We start from the raw sequence: 21,563 nt of genomic DNA, 5'->3' as shown, positions 1-21,563 counted from the left end.
CCAACACAGCTTGCAATGTTACCCAGTGACAACAGAGCATCATTGATTTCACACAGCCTGTCAATCTTGCCATCAGTTCCACTTAAAAGAAATCAAACTGCGGTCTGTCGCAATTGTTATTGTTGAGCTCTGCTGTTTTTAAATGGGTATAGACTTTATTAAAGCTGCAGTCTAAAAAATTATCCAAAATCAATTTTTGAGCAAGTACATAACCAGCCATTGTTCAAAACGATCTCCTTACTTTAGACCGATTCACAACGATAAGCTTGTAATAATATTTTCTAATTTGAGTGGTACTGGTAGGTTTCCACTGGAAATTCGAGGATGCCACTATTCGTCTTTGGGTCATTATTTCACATCTGTTTACATAAAGAAGGAGTCCCAGCTAGGCTATATCACACGTGAGGATGCTGCAGGTGATGGATCATCTATAGCCTTTTCTCACAGCAGCTGGAATAATTAAACTTATCATTTTGTTGGTGGATTGTATGGTATGACAAATTAACATTAGAGATTAGACTGTACAGAAATGGAAATCTACAGGTAATGCTAATACACACTAAATACATGTAGTCACCCAATGCTGATGTTGTTAACAAACAATTTGAGAACAAAGTATAACAATAAAAATAATTTGCACGGTTTGATGTGATATGAACTAAGCGATCATTAGATTTAATCACCATTGGTTGCGCGATTTATTATAATGCTTTTTTCTTCTCAGTTGGTCAGAACAAAAGTAGCAGATTTGTTACTTATTCAGATGACATTTTCCAGTGAAAATAACAATTCTAAAGATTCCAAAGTAAATGACTGACTGACAGCCACACATTCAGGTTTCAAACAGAGATGGTGACAAAGAGGCAAAACTTACAGACTGCTTTAAAAAAAATCAAGAGTTGCTTCGCAAGTCAGACCTTCAAACATTACTGGTAAAGTCTAAAGCCCGGAACACACCAAGCCGACGCCGACACCGACGAACCAGTGGTGGCGAAAGCAGACTGCGTGGTTGGCTTACGGTGGCTCACATTGGCAGCGTCTGGGTCCAAAGCTGCCCTGAAACGCCAAACCGACACTCGACACCTGACGGCCAAGTAGCACGTCCATTCTGCGCCTGCGTAAGAAGAAATGCCTCTCCGTACCAGCAGGTGGCAGTAGCTTAACAGCCAATCAGAACGATCAGATGGCCCGACTGACCGACGAGCTCCGACACCGATTCAACATGTCGAAACGGCCGAAAAAAAATCTGACGAGGACCAACTTCAGCCGACGGTGCAAAACAGACTGGGAAAACTTAAGTCGGCCGACGAACAAAAACTGCCCGACGGCCGACCGTCAGCTTGGCGCGTTCCGGGCTTAAGAAGAGCTGCACAATTTGGAGGGAAAAAAATCTAAATGAAATTCTCAGATTAAAATTGTGTGATATATATATATATATATATATATATATATATATATATATATATATATATATATATATATATTAAGGCTGTCAAAATAACGCGTTAATTTCGATTAATTAATCTGAGAAAAAATAACGTGTTAAAAAAATAACGCAGATTAATCCATTCCGTATTGACCTTTAAACCTGGAGCCGTTCTAGCCACCATTCGACTGTTCACACCAGACGCGACTTGTGCGAATAAAACGCGCTATTCACACGTAGTTGGACGCTTGGACATTTTGAGTTTACTCGCTTCATTCGCTCGTGAAATTCACTTCACAACAGACCCGGGGGGCTCTCCCGCTCCTTTATGTGTTTCGCCCGAAACGCTCAATTCGCGCGAATCGCGCAGCAGGATTTCTTTTCGCTTCTTTGCATTGACTTAACATGTAAATCACTGGACGTCAGTTAGCAATCACAATTACCTTGGTGTTACGGCACACATCATCAAATCTTCTTCCTGAAGCACTTTTGAATGTATTTCCTTAGCATATTAGGTCATATTGTTGATTGTTATGGCCATTATTTGAAAAGTGAAAATAATAATAAAAGAGTTTTTGAACTTTAATGTCACTAATGCTGATTATTCATTGATTCATTTGAATTGAAATATTTAATACTTTCACAGCAAAAATTATGTATGCGATTAATTTAGATTAATTAATCACAGAGTATGTAATTAATTAGATTAAAATGTTTAATCGATTGACAGCCCTAATATATATATATATATATATATATATATATATATAATGTGATCATATAAAAATATTAAACTAAATAAGAAATACTACTATTGCAATGTTTCACTGCCAAACTAATAGAATGAGTATTTAATAATAATAATCATAATAATTTTATTTTACAATACAACTGTAAAATCACAATACTACTATTTATGGCTGTCTTAATGTCTTCATTTTCAAATGTTTGATCATCAAGCTTTTGTTTTGGCGGAAAACCACAGGGAGCCATTAAAACTTCACTTTAGAAGACGTTCTGACAGCGCTTCTCATTACAAGTATGGGAAGATGGTGGGCACATGCTGTAAACCCAAATGCACATTATAAGCGACCAAAACTCAGAGCAGATGCAGAGATGTTCAGCATTTACTGTGAACCAAAATGCTCTATACATATATAGAGTATATATAGACACTATATATACATATATATACATTGTAAAGGGTTAGTTCACCCAAAAATGAAATTTCTGTCATTTATTACTCACCCTCATGCCGTTCCACACCCGTAAGACCTTCGTTAATCTTCGGAACACAAATTAAGATATTTTTGATGAAATCCGATGGCTCCGTGAGGCCTGCATAGGGAGCAATGACACTTTCCTCTCTCAAGATCCATTAATGTACTAAAAACATATCAAAATCAGATCATGTGAGTACAGTGGTTCAATATTAATATTATAAAGTGCTTCAGGAAGCTTCAGGGCATAATGAATCAGTGTGCAGAATCAGCTGCTCGGAGCGCCAAAGTCATGTGATTTCAGCAGTTTGGCGATTTGACACGCAATCCAAATCATGATTCGATACACTGATTCATTTGTGCTCCGAAGCTTCCTGAAGCAGTGTTTTGAAATCGGCCATCACTAAATAAGTCATTATTTTGTTTTTTTTGGCGCACCAAAAATATTCTTGTCGCTTTATAATATTAATATTGAACCACTGTACTCACATGATCTGAGTTTGATATATTTTTAGTACATTAATGGATCTTGAGAGAGGAAATGTCATTGCTCCCTATGCAGGCCTCACGGAGCCATCGGATTTCAACAAAAATATCTTAATTGACTTAATTGAGTAATAAATGACAGAATTTTCATTTTTGGGTGAACTAACCCTTTAAATAATTGCATTTTCTGTTATTTTTCAATCAGTCATGCAGCCCTAAGTCTACGTTTTTTTTTTTACTATCTTGTTTTCTCTGGTTATTCTCAGTTCAATAATCAGCAACACAGTGAGTGCAACTATTTCAAGCCACAACACTCTCAATTACCAGTTACTCTTGATTATTCTCTAATACCTCTAAATCAAATATATTTTTGTAGCTTATCTTCACATCAAGTAACCCGCCTTATCAACCACGCAAAGTTGCAACAACAGTAGCTGGACTACAAATGACCTTTGCCTTACTGAATTGTTCTCTACATATTCTGGGTCACGCTGGGCATTACTGTGTCAGACCAAACAGTTCACAAACTGATAAGGTAGCGAGGAACAGATATTAATCTCAACGCTCAGGGTTTTCGACAGTTCCACTCATTCACCGTACATTACACACAATGCAGGATATGGGATTGAAAATGTGCACTAATTCACGCTTTTTGCACTATGACATTTGGATAGTGTCCTGGGAGCAGCAACACATCTATATTTAGATGCTCTCACATAGCTCTGAATATTTCAAGGCCTGTATAGTCACCTGATACGCGGAGCCAGTGGGATAAGGTAGTGTGTGGTGAGGAGACAGAAACAGACAGCATGACGCATCTTGTTTGAGGGATGGTCATTTAGTGTCAGAGATTAGCCAGCTCATGCATCTTTCAGCAACATGTGTTCAGGCCTGGTTGTGCCCACAGGGAAAGGAGTTTTATTTGTCAGAGTGCCGTCATTGGATGCAAGAACACGTGCGTGTAAGTGTGGGGTAGAACAGATGGATGTGAGCAAGTGAAAATGTGACACATAATGACCAAATGCCTCACCATCCAGTTACTTTTAGACAGATGATACAAGGATGTCATCATCTTCATGCTCATATGGACCTGTATCTTAAGGTGCGGTTAACATTTCTGTTGTGAATGTAAGATTTTGTGGGGAAAAAGTCTATTTTTGTCTTTTGTTAATTGTGTTGAATTGTGTAAAGCACAGCTCATACAGAAGTCACTTTCAAAACAAGCAGCTTTCTTTTAGTGAACGCAGCAATTTGTGTGACCAACTTTTCACCCTCACTTAAAACTCCTGATCGTACGAATTCCCACTGAAATGACTGGATAAAAACTGGAACCAAAAGTAAAGTTGCAGTAATTAAATTTGGAGAATTTTGTTTTTGAAGCAATTAAAATCGAACTGGGGTGCGTTTCCCAAAAGCAACGTTAGCCAAGTATGTTCGCAAGTTTCATTGATCTCTGTTAATAATGATGTAGTCTCGCGTAGCCAGACCTTCAGACAGATGGCAGAAGGTCTGAACTCTATCGCAGCTTTCATTGGCCAAGGACTGCCCAAGAGGTCATTTGACTGACATGTAACGCAACCAATCACATTTCGTTTTGTGTCGCATCATGTTTAGGGGCATGAAAATGTAAAGTCGATGTCCCTACAATAACAGACCGGTGTGCATCTAATAAATTATTCATTCAAGAACTTTGTGCAAGTTTACTGCAGCAATGGAGCTGTGAACTTCACATACTTTTGAAAATCCAGCGTTTAGTTGATCCTGGTAAGCGCTCATTGTCACAGTTGTAAACACGACAGCGTTCTTCTTCCACGAGGGGGTTTGGCGTCACGGTATTTGTTTTCAGGTGTCTCCTGGACATCCTGTAGAATTCAACCAACCAGATGACGATATTGTTTCCAGATAAGTGTGCCATATGCATCAGACGTTCAGCCAACGGTCCGTGGGCGTGACGTCTGAGGCTGAGACTGAGACTAGTAATGACATAACTTGCAACCAAAGTTGCTTTTGGGAAACGCACCACTAGTTGATAAACCAGTCATAGTAAAGTTCTTCGGCAAGGGGCCACCTCTCAATATTTCAGCCAAACCAATTTCACAAATTGCTACTTTATCATAATTTTTGCTCATGTTGAAGTGCGTCCACACTGCTGACATGTTTAAGCCTGCTGTGTTAAACACTAACACAGTCAAAATGCGCCATCGGAGAAGCACTAACTGTCAACGGTCAAAGAATTTGCCCCTCCAAAACTATTTTAGCCTTTTTTCGGCTGAATGTTTTTGGTTCCTGAAATTTCCAAGCGTGGGTATCTGCAGGTTGGAGTAATGGCCGTGACGAAAGGTTGGGGCATGGACAAAAAGGTCTTTAATCACTGGTCTTGAAAGCTGTCTGTCAGGTTGTAGGGTAGGGTTAAGTTTCTGTTGTAGCAATTCACCTTTCGGCACAACTCCTTTTGGCACGACCATTACTCCAACCTGCAGCTATCTCTGTTTCAAATTTCAGTACATCACTAGTTATGAGCCAATTGTATTGGTTAAATGAGCCTATCTAGAGTCATTGTACTCAGCATAGATGTTGCATCAAAGCAGCAAATACAAATAGTCTCCTTGCATAGACTTCAACATAGACTTTTTATTGATGCTAAATGTATTTACACAGGAATCACAATTGTGGGAAACAATGTATCACATGCTTAAATATCGATTATTGATTTGTGTGCATTCAAGGAGCCAGTCCAGTATAACTGCTTTCTGTGTTGCAAAGAGTAGGAGCTTACTGAGAGTGGTTTAAAATATACAGTACTGTGCAAGAAATGTTTGTTTTAAGATGGTTATTTATATCTTTTGCTTAAGTGTGCCAGTAGGATATATCAATTTTAGATTTCCAAACAGATCTCTGTGTGAGCCATCTGTTGTAGGATTTTTTGTTCATACAAAAATCTTGCAGAATTATTACAATATTTCTTGAGTTGCCTACCTGATGGTTTTTAAACTGGGGTCCAGGAAGCCCCAAGCTTTGTACCTTAAAAGTATGGCTGCCTTTATATTTTAGGAAGGGAGTCGTTTGGAACTGGGTCAGTTTTGGGGGTCCTTGGCATTAAAAATTTGAAAACCCCTAGGCTATATGGTTCTTTGAACATTGTTCCAGATGTGTCAGATCAGAATATTGGTTCTAGGTATCATCCATCATGGAATCATCTATTGAAGTTATCCTGGGTTCAGTAAAGATCTAATATATAGATGTTTTTATAAACCATTACACCTTTCTAAAAACCTTTATTTTAAGGGTGTTAATCCTCATTACCAGCTCAATGCACATTTTCACATGCTCTAATTCATTTGAATGCATTCACATGCATGTACACACCCAGTTTCACATAGAGCTAAAACAGCCCTGTGAGTTCAGCCGGTTGACCTGGCTGGAGCGATTGTCCACGCACATCCCCACCCATGGAAGGCCTCTCAGGAAAGCAACACCCAGGTCATCTGCTCTATTTATTTACATTCCTCTGATCGGGAGGATCCCCCGGAGACAGGGCACAGAAATATGCTGTGGAAGGGTGTGGAGCACCTCTGGGACAACACAGGACAGCACCTCCACCAACACCAGGCTATCACACACTCACACCATTGTGCTTTCAGAAAAGCACACTGTATATGAGAACAATACATTACAGTAACCACGTTCACAAGATTACTGTGTGAGAAATTGCTACAAAACCATATTTATAGATTTTGTTCTCTGTCAACCCTTCATTATATTTCAGTATCTTCTGGGATTTTGTCAATAATGATAATTAGACAATATTTTGCTGAGTGTGTTTTTGTGCTGGTACCTTGGATGGTTTATGCTCGTTGTGGACAAACAAAATATGTCTAAAATGTCACTCATAATATTAACTTCTTGTTTACTGTACTGTTGTATAAGTGTAATATCTCATTAGTAATCATGCTGATTTTCAGGAAAAACAGCACTATTCAGGAAAAATGCATGTGTGATACTGCTTAACTTTAGAGGGTATGCAGTGACGTCACTTTCCAGCCGGAACATGCCCCCTCAGCGTGGGCAAAAAAACCTGCTGCATAACTAGATTTAATAGGGGAAACCATGAAAACACGAGTGAAACACAAGTAAAACAAACGATTAAACTAAAGGTCGGACTCAATAGTGTTCCTGTTACAACTTACCAAAGATCCAGTAATCCATGGATATTGACATGCAGCCAGGAAACATGTCTCCAGGCATTTATATGTACCTGATTTCGACGCCGGGGAAAAATACATAAAGCAAATTCGCCTTTGAACGCTTTATATAAAAACAATATAGGTAGGTCTAAATCCAGGTTATCACTTATATCAATGTTATATATATCATCCAGTCCTAAAACTTGGACTGTCCACGAGTCCAGTTGTTTCTGTGTATTGCAGCAATCCATTTGCTTCTCTTTTCTTCTCTTGTCTGTAAAAATATACCTCAGATTTCTTGTCAAATCTATTTGTACAGTCAATCGCACAGCTCTTTCCTATTTGAATGTGTTTTGTATGTTTTTCGCAGCAGTCATGCTGAAACCCAATACTGCCACTCAGTCTTTTTGTCACTCAATGGGCGTAACCGCAGTCGCTCCAGCCGGCAGTGACGTCACGTGCATACCCTCTATATCGTACTACAGGGGTGCCCAATCCTGTTCCTGGAGATCTAGCTTCCTGCAGATCCAACCCTGATCAAACACACCTGTCTGTAATTATCAAGTGCTCCAGAAGATCTTAATTAGCTGGTTCAGTTGTGTTTGATCAGGGTTGGAGCTGAACTTTGCAGGAAGGCAGATCTTCAGGAACAGGATTGGGCACCACTAGCATACTACAGGTGCTGGTCATATAATTAGAATATCGTGAAAAAGTTCATTTTTTTATTGTAAATTATTTTTAAAAATGAAACTTTCATATATTCTAGATTCCCTACATGTAAAGTAAAACATTTCAAAAGTTTTTTTTTTTTTTTTTTTTAATTTTGATGATTAGAGCATACAGCTCATGAAAGTCTAAAATCCAGTATCTCAAAATATTAGAATATTTCCTAAGATCAATCAAAAAAATGGATTTTCGAAACAGAAAAGTTCAAGTTCTTTAAAGTATGTTCATTTGTACACTCAATACTTGGTCGGCAGCACATATTACAGCAAATGACTTGCTCCTAGCACAAATTACAGCATCAGTGAAGTGTGGCATGGAAGTGATCAGCCTGTGGCACTGCTGAGGCACTTATTGAGCCTTCAGATCATCTGTATATTGTTGGAATGACTGTTTCTCATCTTTCTCTTGAAAATATCCCATAGATTCAGGGGTCAGGCATGTTGGCTGGCCAATAAAACACAGTAATATCAGGGTCAGCAAACCACTTGGAAGTGTTTTTTGCACTGTGGGCAGGTGCTAAAGTCCTGCTGGAAAAGGAAATCAGCATCTCCATAAAGCTTGTCAGCAGATGGAAGCATAAAGTGCTCCAAAATCTCCTGGAAGATGGCTGCATTGACTTTGCACTTGATAAAACACAATGGACCAACACCAGCAGATGTCACGGCCCCCCATCATTACTAACTTCAGAAACTTCCCACTAGACTTCAAGCAGCTTGGATTCTGTGCCTCTCCAGTCTTCCTTCAGACTCTGGGACCATGATTTCAACATGAAATGCAAAATTTACTTTTATCTGAAAAGAGGACTTTCGACCACTGTTCACTGTCCAGTTCTTTTTCTCCTTAGCCCAGGTAAGATGCTTCTGACGTTGTTTCTGTTTCAGAAGTGGCTTGGTAGTACTTTTCCTGAAGATGTCTGAGTGTGGTGACTCTTGATGCGCTGACTCCGGCTTCATTCGACTCATTGTGAAGCTCTCCCAAGTGTTTGAATCGGCTTTACTTGACAGTATTCTCAAGCTTGTGGTCATCCTTGTTGCTTGTGCACCTTTGCCTACCCAATTTCTTCATTCTAGTCAACTTTGCATTCAATATGCTTTGATACATCACTCTGTAAACAGCCACCACATTCAGTAATGACCTTCTGTGACTTACTCTCTTTGTGGAGGGTGTCAATGATTGTCTCCTGGACCATTGTCAAGTCAGCAGTCTTCCCCATTAGTGTGGTTTCAAAGAACAAGAGATACCCAGAATTTATACTGTAGGGATGGTCATCTAATGAAACTCAAATGTAAATATTCTAATATTTTGAGATACTGGATTTTGGACTTTCATTAGCTGTACGCTCTAATCAACAAATTAAAAAAAAACACAAAAAAAAAACTTTTGAAATCTTTTACTTTACATGTAGGGAATCTAGTATAAATGAAAGTTTCATTTTTAAAAATAATTTACAATAAAAATATGAACTTTTTCACGATATTCTAATTATATGACCAGCACCTGTATATAGGACACATTATTTTAGACAGAAACTACATTCTATGCATGCAGTGAAATAACATACCGTTAAAACAACTGTGATATTTTGATTGACAATACATATCGGACACCCCTAGTCGGAATGCAATTTAACATATTACAGATATTTATTGCATTCTCACTAGAAAGAACAGCATCGCATAATCTGGCTTTTGTCTAAGGTCAGTTTTATGGTCATGGCAGAGTAACAGAGTGCAGAGAATATTGCAGAGCAAGTTAGTTCAAATTAGTTAAGTTGTCAACATGCTTACAGATATTTTTAAAGAATGTTTTTGTTTATTAAATGAAAACATTCTTCAAAATATCTATTTTTATGTTCTGCTGAAAAAAATAAAGTCATATAGGTTTGAAACAACATGAGAGTAAAGACAAGTCAAGTCACCTTTATTTATATATCTCTTTACACAATACAGATTGTTTCAAAGCAGCTTTACAGTGATAACAAGAAAATGATTCAATGATGCAAACATTTTATTTTGGCTGTACAGTAGCTCTAAAAGAAAATAGTGTCAGTGTTCAGCTGAAGTAAGTTCAGTGTTGATTCAGTTCCACTGTAAAAGTCAATTATTAAATTAGTTAATTTCATCAATAAAGCAGCTTTGTAGAAAACAGTGATGTCATTGTCCAGATCAGTTCACTTCTCATCCAGTAGTGTCAGTGCAGTCAAATCAACAATATTGCTGAATATTAAGTGTCCCCAACTAAGCAAGCCAGAGGCAACAGTGGCAAGGAACCCAAACTCCATCAGGTGACAAAATGGAGAAAAAAACCTTGGGAGAAACAAGGATCGGTCGGGGGACCAGTCCTGCTCTGGCCATGAGGGTGAGTAAATGATGAATTTCCATTGTAGGGTGAACTATCCCTTTATAAATATAGGCTATACATTGAGGTTGCATGCTTGCAACACATTCATATCTGCATTTGAGTACTTTAGAGTATGGTTTTAGTCTTAGTGCATGTCTGTGTATCTAGCATATTGCATCATAAGACGATGTTAGATGTTAAAGACATAGGTCAATATTAGGACGTGACTTGTTAAAGGGACATGCAGAGCAACAGAGGAAAACATGTTGACAGTTGAACAAGGTGGAATGTTTGAAATATTTGAAATTTTCCTTGTAGAGTTACTGGAGTTCATAAAGTATTTTCTCATGAAGGACAACAACAGTTCTACCGCAAATTGTCAGGTGTAAATCTGAAGCATCTCAAGTGCTGCATTCATTTCGGCCCGGTATTACGGTACCTGCTGCATAAGAGAGACACATATTCTTGTTTGTGTCTTGCGACAATTGTTACACTGAACGGATTCCTTATTCCTTTTGGCTAAGTTAGTAGGAAATGTTTCTGAGATCACCAGCACTCTGCTGATGAGTGTAAACACAGGGGCAGATGGTAAGTGACTGCAGCTCCGGTAAGAGGACCCTGTGAGGGGAAAACTTGGCCAGATTTTGAACTTTAATGAACTGAGCTCTGGCTAGTCTGAGAGTGTGAAAACATTCACGCAGGACTAAAGTACACATTTACTCATGAGGAAAGATCGTACACTACCATTTATTTATTATGTACTATACAGAAAATGTTTCTTCAAACACTGTTTCTAGACCATTTTTGTTTTGCTAACCATAGGAAAGTCTGTCATTTTCACCGGAAGATGGAGTTAAAAAAAATGAAAGGGATAGTTCACCCAAAAATTAAAATTTTGTCATCATTTACTCACCCTCAAGTTGTTCCAAACCTGTATGAGTTTCTTTGTTCTGTTGAACACAAAAGATATTCTGAAGAATGTTGGTAACCAGACAGTTGACGGTAACCATTGACTTCCATAATAGGAAAAAAGTCAATGGCTACTTATGGCATTCTTTAAAATATCTTCTTTTGTATTCATTTTGACAATGACATTGGACCCTATTGATTTTCATTGTAGGGACACTGAGGCATTCTTCAAAATATCTTCTCTTCTTTAGAAAAAAAAAAGACATACAGGTTTGAAACAACATGAGGGTGTGTAAATGATCACAGTTTTCATTTTTGGGTAAACTATCCCCTTAAATCAAATATAATTATCCTGAGTTACCAACTGAGAACCAACTGAGCAATAAAATTTTAACCAAAAGTTATACATGTGATGCCAATTGCTCATTTTCCACAAAACTTCCAGTTATTCTAAGAACAGTCCATATACGGTTCACTTTCAGTGTCTGGAAGGACATGACGTGAAACATGTGATGTGAAAGGCAGCCCAAGGACTTCTTCCACTCTTAACTTTCATTAGTGGCTCTCTACTTCCATGTGGCTTTTGTTCCACTCTCATATCCCCCTAAGCAGATGAATCAGAATGATAATGTTTCGCAGAAGCATCTAAAATAAGAACTGCAGGAAGTTCTCGTCAGTAATAGTCCTGATTGTTCTATTGAAAGAAAAGACTCATACTGATGACAAAGTGTGAAACATACAACCACACGACGGAAACAATGGTTAGAGTCAGTAATACCTGGATAGAGGTATCCGTCAGCATTCTCATTCATCTCAGCTGCTGACACATGGCACCTGCATACTGACAATTTTGGTACATGTCATAAATTCCATGTGACTGAATCTCAGGACAATTAGTGCATTCGAGTCATGTCAAGAAGATTGTATTTATGAGTTGAATGCACATGAACAATGCCACAAAATCATAATTACAAGTGGAAAATTCAGAACTTTCTTTAAAGGCACAATGTGTAATTTTCACCGCTAGAGGTCGCTAGTAAGGTCTGATCGCGCTCTGACAGCGGCAGTGATGTCTCGCTCTCATTGAAGTATATGCGCGAGACATCACTGCCGCTGTCAGAGCGCGATCAGACCTCACTAAGCGAATGCTGAACGCGGTTGGACATAGTGATGTATTAGAGTTAAACCGCAGAGTTAAACCGCAGGGTTTAATTTGGACTTGTCAATGCAAGTTTTATTTACTCTTATAGTAGAATTTCCCATCCACTTGCATTAGTTGACTGACAGACGGCAACAGTTGGAGTTAAAAATCATCATTTGTGTTCTACTGAAGAAACAAAGTCACCTACATCTTGGATGCGCTGGGGGTAAGCAGATAAACATCAAATTTTCATTTTTGGGTGAACTATCCCTTTAACTAACTACATAACATGTACAATATTATAGCTGTATATTACTGCCATATGGACATTACTTTGATACACATCTCTGACTAATAACGGAATACTTCCTAAATTGTAACATTGAAACAAGTATTTTCTGTAATACTATTTCGAAACAATGTGCATTGTGAAAAGTGCTATACAAATACGAATTGAACTGAACTGAATAAAAACAAAAGCACAACTGATGTGCATTCTTTTTTCATTCTTTTGTAGTAGTATAGTTTAAAAGCTTGCTGAGTTCTTTGTAGAAAAGGTACATCAGCATCTAGCTCTTACCAAAGTGACTTGAACGCACCTGATGTCATAATTACGACTTCCCAACTCATAACTTCCTAGAAGGCCTTGCATGCACCAAATGACAATGCCGACATGCTGATCGCACCAGAAGTACACAGTCGAGCTCTTCACTAGCGAAAACTTTACTCCTCCAAAATAAATTAAAAAACTTCTCATTTCAATGATATCAGTGCCATCATTTAATTGGCTTACTTATTCAAATGACAAAGACACAGATGTTGCCATCTCCTTCCTAGATAAGAAAGGCACTGGCATATGCTGACACATCAAATGGTTTGTGAATAGCGTTTCTTTAATAAATAAAACTGTTCCTGAGACATATCAGGCTTGACACCGGAGAGAGCCTACAATGGGCCGTGTGTGTGGAGTATTAAACCACCTCTCTGTCAATCCTCCATTGCCCTCATCACCTCTGCAGGTGTGCTCACCCAAAATCTTCATTGAAACTCTTTGAAACTGCTAGCAAATGAAGGAATAACTTGAAAGGGCAGTCCTGAAATCCCCCTTTTAAAGACCCACAAGAAAATTCCAATCAGCTGACTCCAACTAAATGTCAGGGCTCTTTTGCAAAGTCACGTTATTAGCAGACGGCAGATCCTTGGCGTGCGCATGGCCCGATGGCACGCAAACTCCCACTACAGCCCTGGGCTGAACCTGGATCAGCAGGCTGAAGTGTATAATTTAAGAGCCAAGCAGCTGCCAACACAGCACGTCATGCAGCATTTACTGTCACGTCGCACAAATAAACACAGGTGCTGCTCACGTGGGCTTCAGGCGCATTACCTTGTCAGTCTGCAGGAGGCACGTCTAGCCCATTTGGCACAGAGTTCACAGAAGTGCAATGGTGTCCAACATGAAATTAGAGGAGAATAGGGTAGTTAAACCCTGGATCAAATAGGCTAAGCGTTCATTTTCAGAGGTTTTAACCGTTTAAGCTATCTAAACTTACTGTTTGACCAACATTTAGAAAAGTTCAAAAGAACAGCATTTATTTTAAATCCAAATCTTTTGTAAAATTATAATTCTGTCGCTTTTGATAAATTGAATAATTCTTTGCTGAATAAAAGAATCAATGTCACTGAAATTCTGAGGCCGCATGTGGGCTATTGACTACTTTAAGAAAATGTTCGCCATTTTTGTATACATTTTGGTGTATTTTTGTTATATAGGGTTATCAAAGTTTGCTGCATGTGTTCTTGAATGTATTTATTGTGAAAAGCTCTTTAAAATAAAATTAATTTAATTGAACTAAAAATGTTTCTCTTTAGTTTTATACATACAACATCACTCTAGTGGGTAGATTTTTCTAAATATTTGAATAATTTGCTTTTGCTTCAGTAAAATAAGTGGGGTTTTTTTTGTTTGTTTGTTTGTGTTTTTGCAAAAATAATGCTCTTTGAATTCATGATTTTTCCATTACATATAGATAAAATGTTTGGAAAAACCCCACTTTCAGCCATCGATAAGAGTGTTGTATTTACGGTACTCCAGTTAACTCCATTGTTCAGTTCCATTTCATTAACTCCTGAAGATTTTTCCCCAGAATCAGTGCAAAAAAAAGTCCACAGATTTCTTCTAGGCAAAGATGAGAACAATCACTCTGCGTGGGAAGATTGGAACCCACTGGCCAATGTATAATTGAAACAGACTGAAAAATATATAGAATATGACTCAAGGTGTTATTTGCTGAATGCAGGCTTATACTATACGAGCACACAGTGAATTACAGGACAAAGTAAGACAGTAGGTTGTTGTTGAGATCCAGACAGCAAGGTAAACACAGACAGTCTTGTGATGCAGCTAGATGAAAAATGTAAGAGTATTGGGCAGGACAGCAGACTCAACAACATAAACCCACAAATGACACCTATTTTTAAGTCTCGAGTTCAACAGGAAACAGAAGGTAGGCTGATTTGAAAGCACACGCGTTGCTCTCGCCTGTCCAAATGTCACCATTAAGGTTAATGAGCCTGCCACCTCCGTCACTGCTTTTAGAGCAGGGCGGAAAATATAAGCCCTGGAGGGATTTATAGTAGCCTATCTAGTTGCCCACGTCACAGCAATCTAGTAAACTTGATTCTTTTTATAGAAAACCACAATAGTGGTCTCAGACGCTGTGATGTCAATACCTCTATTCCTATGAATAATTACAGAACAACATGTTTACAGTGTATGATCACCTTTAATACGTCACAGGCAGCTACCTGTGCGTATATTGGAATAAGTAATCATTTCATGAATTTTCACTGTGCCGCTTTAGTAAATGGATATGCTAGTCGTTTTAGCTGTCACGCCTTTGACAACGTCAACCGCAATGAATATGGGCAACAGGATATGATGTCACACACTTCTTTTTTTTTAAATAATAAATTATGAATTTAGAGTTAATTTTGGATTTCTAAACTGAAATCTAGAAAGCGGGGTGGTAGATGATTGATATAATTCTGATATATGTAATTTGATAGCCCTTTAGATGGCACTTATTTTAGGCAAAATAATTGAATACTCATATTTTTTTTTTTACATTTTTTAACATATTTATTATGAATTAAGAAAGATCGATAGATTTGGGGAACTAAAACTTCTGTTGATCAGCCAATTGGGCAAAGTTATCAGCTGATTCTGATGATTTTATAATGGCCAAATGTCAGCTGATTAATCGTCCTAGTGATATATTAGTTTAGTAATAATTATAAATAACAACTGATAATAAATTCTAAGTGTTATAATCCTACACTATCTACTCCACTTCACAGCATCCTTGGAAAACTTTAAAATTTTATTTTTTTGTATTGAGCCACTAAACTTTAGATCATCCATTAGTCAATTATCCTTACATGTTCATAAAACAGCTTTTGTACATAGCGAAACACACTTGCATTCCCATTCTGTTGTGCTCTCATGTGTATGAATGGAAGTGAATGAAACACTTAACCAACTGTAACAGCCCATTATTTAGAGAACATCGCATTTCATACACCTTTGACATGAAATAGACACTGACACTGAGAAATGTCAAAAGCAAAATGCTATTTAGGCAGAAATTGGATCCAGTTGGTAAAACAGGATCTCCAACATATGGACTGTCAATTGTAAAAAAAAAAAGAAGAAAAAAAAGAAAGAAAGTTTATAAGATTAACCAGCAACTGAACCGCATCAATTAAATAATAAAAAAATGGCTACTCATGATGATGCTACACTGATACTACCTGAAATAAACAAGCAATGTGGAAGGCTGAAGATTAAACTAGATTTTTTCATTTTTATCATCCATCAAAAGAAAATCTTATGTAGGATTATTTGTTTGTTTAAATCTCTAAGTATGAGCATCAGTAGTAATAGTGATGCATCTTGCATTAGAAAACACCACTAAAGTTGAAGAAATTTCTTATATTTTTTTCCATATTTCTACTGCAGCCAGTTGTCACAGTGACTCAGGTGTATATTACTGTACGTTATTCTGAAGCGTTCTGGTCTATTTCAAAGCCATGAATGGAAAGAAATAAGTAAATAGAGGAACTCTTCCCTGATGTTCAGGTCAGAGAATGTGTAATCCTTTGATATGTGTCAGAAGTTTCCACATTCAAAAGGTCAGGACTCGAGGGGAATGTTAAACTTTCCTTCCTTAAAGATGAAATGTAGCCTTTGAATTATTGATGAATGCCCTGTGGACACAGTGCTTTGAATTATGCACATCCACATTAAGTCTTTGTTCTAAAACACTAACTACTAAATATAATAATGTTGCGGTCCACAGCAGAACAGAGATGTGGAGAATGCAGCCAGAGTGAATGAATGAGGGGAAGTTCTGAATGACCTTACTAATTTAATGTTTAAGTCCTGTACCAGACCACAAGTTCCCACTCATTTATGATTGTCACCTTACAGTTCAAAGCGAGTTCATTATTGAAAGGTCATATTCTGAATCGCCATTCAAAAAAAGCAGCATGTCTCTTGAGTTCCTCCTCAAAACCAGAAAGTCTGAGACTGAAAGGCATGCTAGTTTACAGCTTACTGAATACTGATCAGTATTTTTCACACATTGTTGCAGCAACTCTCTTCCCAGTCTGTCAGTAATGCTCAAGGCTGCGTTTCTCAAAAGCATTGTAAGCTAAGCTACTCGTAGAGACCATTGCTACCAATGGTTCTACGACCTACTTAGGCTTATGATGCTTTTGAGAAATGCAACTCTGTTTGTCTATATGAAGCTCCTCCTTCTGAAAAGTGCAGTGTGCTCTGATTGGTCGGCTGGATCAGTGTGTTGTGTCTGGTCAACCGCTTTGAACGTGTTTGGAAACATCACCCCCCTTACCATAACTGCGAGTTTCAACCATAGACTGTAAAAAAAATTAAAAATAGACAACGCACCTTCTCTCTCTTCCATTGTAGTAAGTGAAGCCACCATTATGCCTATATGGCACTGACATATTGAGTCTTGAGTATGCGCAGTAGTGAGCGTGAAGTGGAGCCGCAATATCAAGGTCCTTCCACACTCCCGCAGAATCGGTTAATACTGCAGAACACCTCATTATATCGGTGTGAAATAAACAGTTCTGGAAATGTAGAAATTAAAGTTAAAGCTCCAATCTCCTAACGAAGATCCAGAAAAAAAGTCTGTTGGTGCATCAGTGACTACTTCGCTCAGAGAAGCTGTCAATCTCAGCAGTCAATTATGACGTCAAAACCCCGGTTTTTATAGCTTCAAATAACTAACTAAAAACAAACTTATTTAAAGAACGAACACTTTAACTAACATCAGTGTGATAAAAACTGCATAAAATGACAGAAACCATCTTTGGAAAAAAATATTTGATGTGTAATTTGACTGTTTAGTTTGTCTGACGTCCCATTGCATTACGAGAGGGCGAGGTTTATGATCTATACTGCATCCTGAAACCGGGGGCGATCGAGACACTTTGGCTTCACTTATCAGGACTCGTGTGCCACGTTTGGTTTCAACACACTACTAACGTAACTCAACCAGGCGTCGGCCATTTCTAAAACCATTCCTGAAGACTCCCAAACTCTAAAAATGAAAAGTCAAGTCAAGCGCATTGCACTGTGGGATGCAGTACCCAGCACAGTGAGCTTTTGGTGGTATAATGCATATTTTAGCAAATGTAGTAGGATATTCTATGCAGAAAAGTAGCATATAGTACATATATGCTACTGAAATAGACTTATACGGTTCCTGAAGAAGTCCAGCATGTCACCACAGAGAAGCCTGTTGCTTCACTGGAAGATCAGTTATATGACAGTTTGAATAAGAATTATGAGAAAACTTAAATAAAAACTGAAACATGCACAGATGGATTGTTTAAATAACATGCATTTAGAAAATAGTTGAGTTTTCATTCAATGCCAACTTTCTACTGGTTATTTACATGCTTACAAAAAATTACAATAATAATAAAAAAAATATCTTGTATCTTCTATGTTGTTGCCTACCCAAACCCTTTGTGCCAACCATGCCTGTGCTGAAGTTGGTTGGCATGATTGCACAATAATTAAGAATTATTTTGTAAGATTGAATTCGATCCTTTTTTAACTCAATAACCTAATATTTCATTTGCATTTACTTAATGTTATTGTCTGTTCAACCAGAGACACTTACCAGAAAATGAAAAGTGTCACATGAATCCCTTCAACTGTCAAAATACATTAACTTTATGTACTAAACTATAGAATTTTCATTTCAGAATTTTGGTTGTCTAACCTGGTATTCCAGGTACACCTTGGCAGAAGATTAATGGAGTTCAGTGATGTTTGAACAATATCATAGCAAGCTATACCACTGCACTTAGGACAAGAATAGCCCAGGGTAATTTAAAACACATGATATGGTGAGTAAATATCGGATATAGAATATCTCATATAACTGGTTGCTGTAGGCCTGTAAGACTAAACATCCTCCTGTTTGCATGAGTCAACAGCAGTTCCTGAAAGTTCCGCACAGGGAACCACACCTTCAGCTCTGCAGACAGCAGCTGTCATTGATGGCTTCACGTAACAGACTGGCCACGGAGGCGTGAGAGGGGTGTGACAGATCGCCGCAGCTCATTGGCTGCGGAATTTAACGAACAGCGCTATCGGCCAATCAGAGAACGCGCAAGGCCTCGAACGCGAGACGCCATGAGCAGAGGCGGAGCAAGCGACGCTGCGTCTTCGGACGTGAGGTATATATTGAGTTAATTACATACCCAGCCACCGTTCTCCTGGATCCAGCCGTGCAGCGGCCCGTTCAGATATTCCGTCATCCAGCCCGCAATGTTATCCACCTGCGCCGTCATCTCCTTGTTCACGCATTCGACACAAACGGTCCCTCCAAACTCGAAAAAAGCGATGATTCTGCCCCAGTTCACGCCGTCCCTGAACAGCTCGTCTATGACTGCGGTGAAGCGCTGGTGCGCCGTGATGGACGTGAGATGCAGCTGTTTGGACATCTCCGCAAAGTCCGACTGATATAACCGCTCCAGTTCATCCCCAGCCTCCCGTAGCACCTTATGAAGCGCGCTGAACGGGTCGTGACGGGAGCTGGGAGAGACGCCGCTGTCCTCCTGCCTCCCCATCATCAGTCCGTTCGAGACGCTGTCATCGTGTCCATTCACTTCCCAAACGTATCCCTTCTTCCAGAGCTTATGGTGGATGTACTTCACCACTATACTGCGGTTATCATACACAATCTCTTGTGCCATATCGACCTGTATATATCGCTAAAAAACCTCAGTGTGAATGAGATATTAATCCAGGCGCATCTTCATAACATCAATGCAACGCAGCAACTGATTTTAGATAACTGCAAATCCTTCAAACGGCCAACTTACTGCATGTTGCCTCACTTGAAACTGCAAGTTGCAGCACTCGCATGAATCCTCCAGTGCTTCGGTGTAGAAAAACGCCCACTTTCTGTTCCCAGCAGAAAATTCCAGGCATGTATGAAGAGGATTTAAGCATCTTCCTCCATATCAGAAAAGACAAACATAACGTATAAGCATGGGTGAGAAAGTCTCTGATGTTTTGAGTGGGAATTGCGCGCAGTAAGTCATCGTTTATTCGTGTAAAAGAGTCCAGAACTGCGGGAGACGGAAGAGGCTGGTCGCCGAATGTTCACGCGCACTTGTGAGTTTCTTCTCTCGCGGAGCGGCTAGTGTGAAGAGAGACTTTCTCAATGGTGTCTGCTGTCGAATTGAGTCTTTACGCGAAAGGTAAACGGCTAACAGTTGTGTCTCTGTATAAGTTGAGTGTTTAGAGGCGTCTGCTGTACGCAGTGGCTCCATATGCAGTCAGACTGCCCCCTTCATAGAGGAGAGGCGTTTCCTGTGCGACGTCACTCATTCACACTAATGTGCGCGTGAAGTGCAGTTACCTCGCTCGTTTATCCTCTTTTTAGCATTTTAAAATTATAATAATTAAATAAATTGATGATTAAATATAAAAAGTATAACATCTTTATATAAAAATAAATTAACGGCGAACTCATTTAATCATCAATTTATTTTTTATATTAAGTCTTCACAGTGGGCTTTAAAATTGAGTGCGATTTTACACTTCTGCTTCTACGTCGTCACTAATCAAATAAGCAATTTGTGACACTGATCATGTGAACTCTTGTGCAGACGGTCAGATGTTATTGCTTTCACTGAAGCACAAGATGTTCTGTATCATTTTCAAATCATGCAGTAGAACATGATCATCAGAACTTGTGGAGTTCAAGCAGTTTGAGTGCTGTCTCGAGCAAATGAGCACTATGAAATTCACCGTAATTTTTTACTTGAACTGTTTTCATATAATTTATAATGAAAAAAAAAATAAAAAAATAAAAAAAACAAAAGAGATGCTTTTAATATTGGACGTTTCTGTATATTATATAGTATATTATCATATTGGCCACACCTCCAAACATCTGGTATCACAAAACAGTTCAGGATCTTACCTTTAATATACACAGAACATAAAATAGTGGAATGTACAGGTGCTGGTCATATAATTAATTATAAAAAGTCGATTTATTTCACTAATTCCATTCAAAAAGTGAAACTTGTATATTATATTCATTGGCCATGTCTTGAATACGTCTGTGCGTAGTGGTTCTTGAAGCACTGACTCCAGCTGCAGTCCACTCTTTGTGAATCTCCCACACATTTTTGAATGGGTTTTGTTTCACAATCCTCTCCAGGGTGCGGTTATCCCTATTGCTTGTATACTTTTTTTCTACCACATCTTTTCCTTCCCTTCGCCTCTCTATTAATGTGCTTGGACACAGAGCTCTGTGAACAGCCAGCCTCTTTTGCAATGACCTTTTGTGTCTTGCCCTCCTTGTGCAAGGTGTCAATGGTCGTCTTTTGGACAACTGTCAAGTCAGCAGTCTTCCCCATGATTGTGTAGCCTACAGAACTAGACTGAGAGACCATTTAAAGGCCTGTTTTGAGTTAATTAGCTGATTAGAGTGTGGCACCAGGTGTCTTCAATATTGAACCTTTTCATAATATTCTAATTTTCTGAGATACTGAATTTGGGATTTTCCTTAGTT

The 21,563-nt window shown here is 38.6% G+C and overlaps 1 protein-coding gene across 4 annotated transcripts in view; it reads right to left on the bottom strand.

The window, feature by feature from the left end:
• The window catches only part of bcl2b (BCL2 apoptosis regulator b), a 58,239-nt gene extending 37,884 nt beyond the window's left edge, over positions 1 to 20,355 (bottom strand). For 2 of the 4 annotated variants that reach the window (XM_048163876.1, XM_048163878.1), the window contains exon 1: positions 19,234 to 20,350. In XM_048163876.1, the coding sequence (XP_048019833.1) occupies positions 19,234 to 19,728 (495 nt within the window). In that variant the 5' untranslated portion in view covers positions 19,729 to 20,350. Of the gene's footprint in view, positions 1 to 17,401; positions 17,587 to 19,233 lie in introns of all 4 variants that reach the window. The other 2 variants (XM_048163874.1, XM_048163877.1) reach the window with 2 other exon arrangements.
• Between the last annotated feature and the right edge of the window lie 1,208 nt (positions 20,356 to 21,563).

This window comes from Megalobrama amblycephala, linkage group LG17, assembly GCF_018812025.1.
Source record: "Megalobrama amblycephala isolate DHTTF-2021 linkage group LG17, ASM1881202v1, whole genome shotgun sequence".
Lineage (NCBI taxonomy): Eukaryota > Metazoa > Chordata > Actinopteri > Cypriniformes > Xenocyprididae > Megalobrama > Megalobrama amblycephala.
The sequence above is the reverse complement of the archived record's forward strand: the minus strand, read 5'-3'. Positions and strand labels throughout refer to the sequence as shown.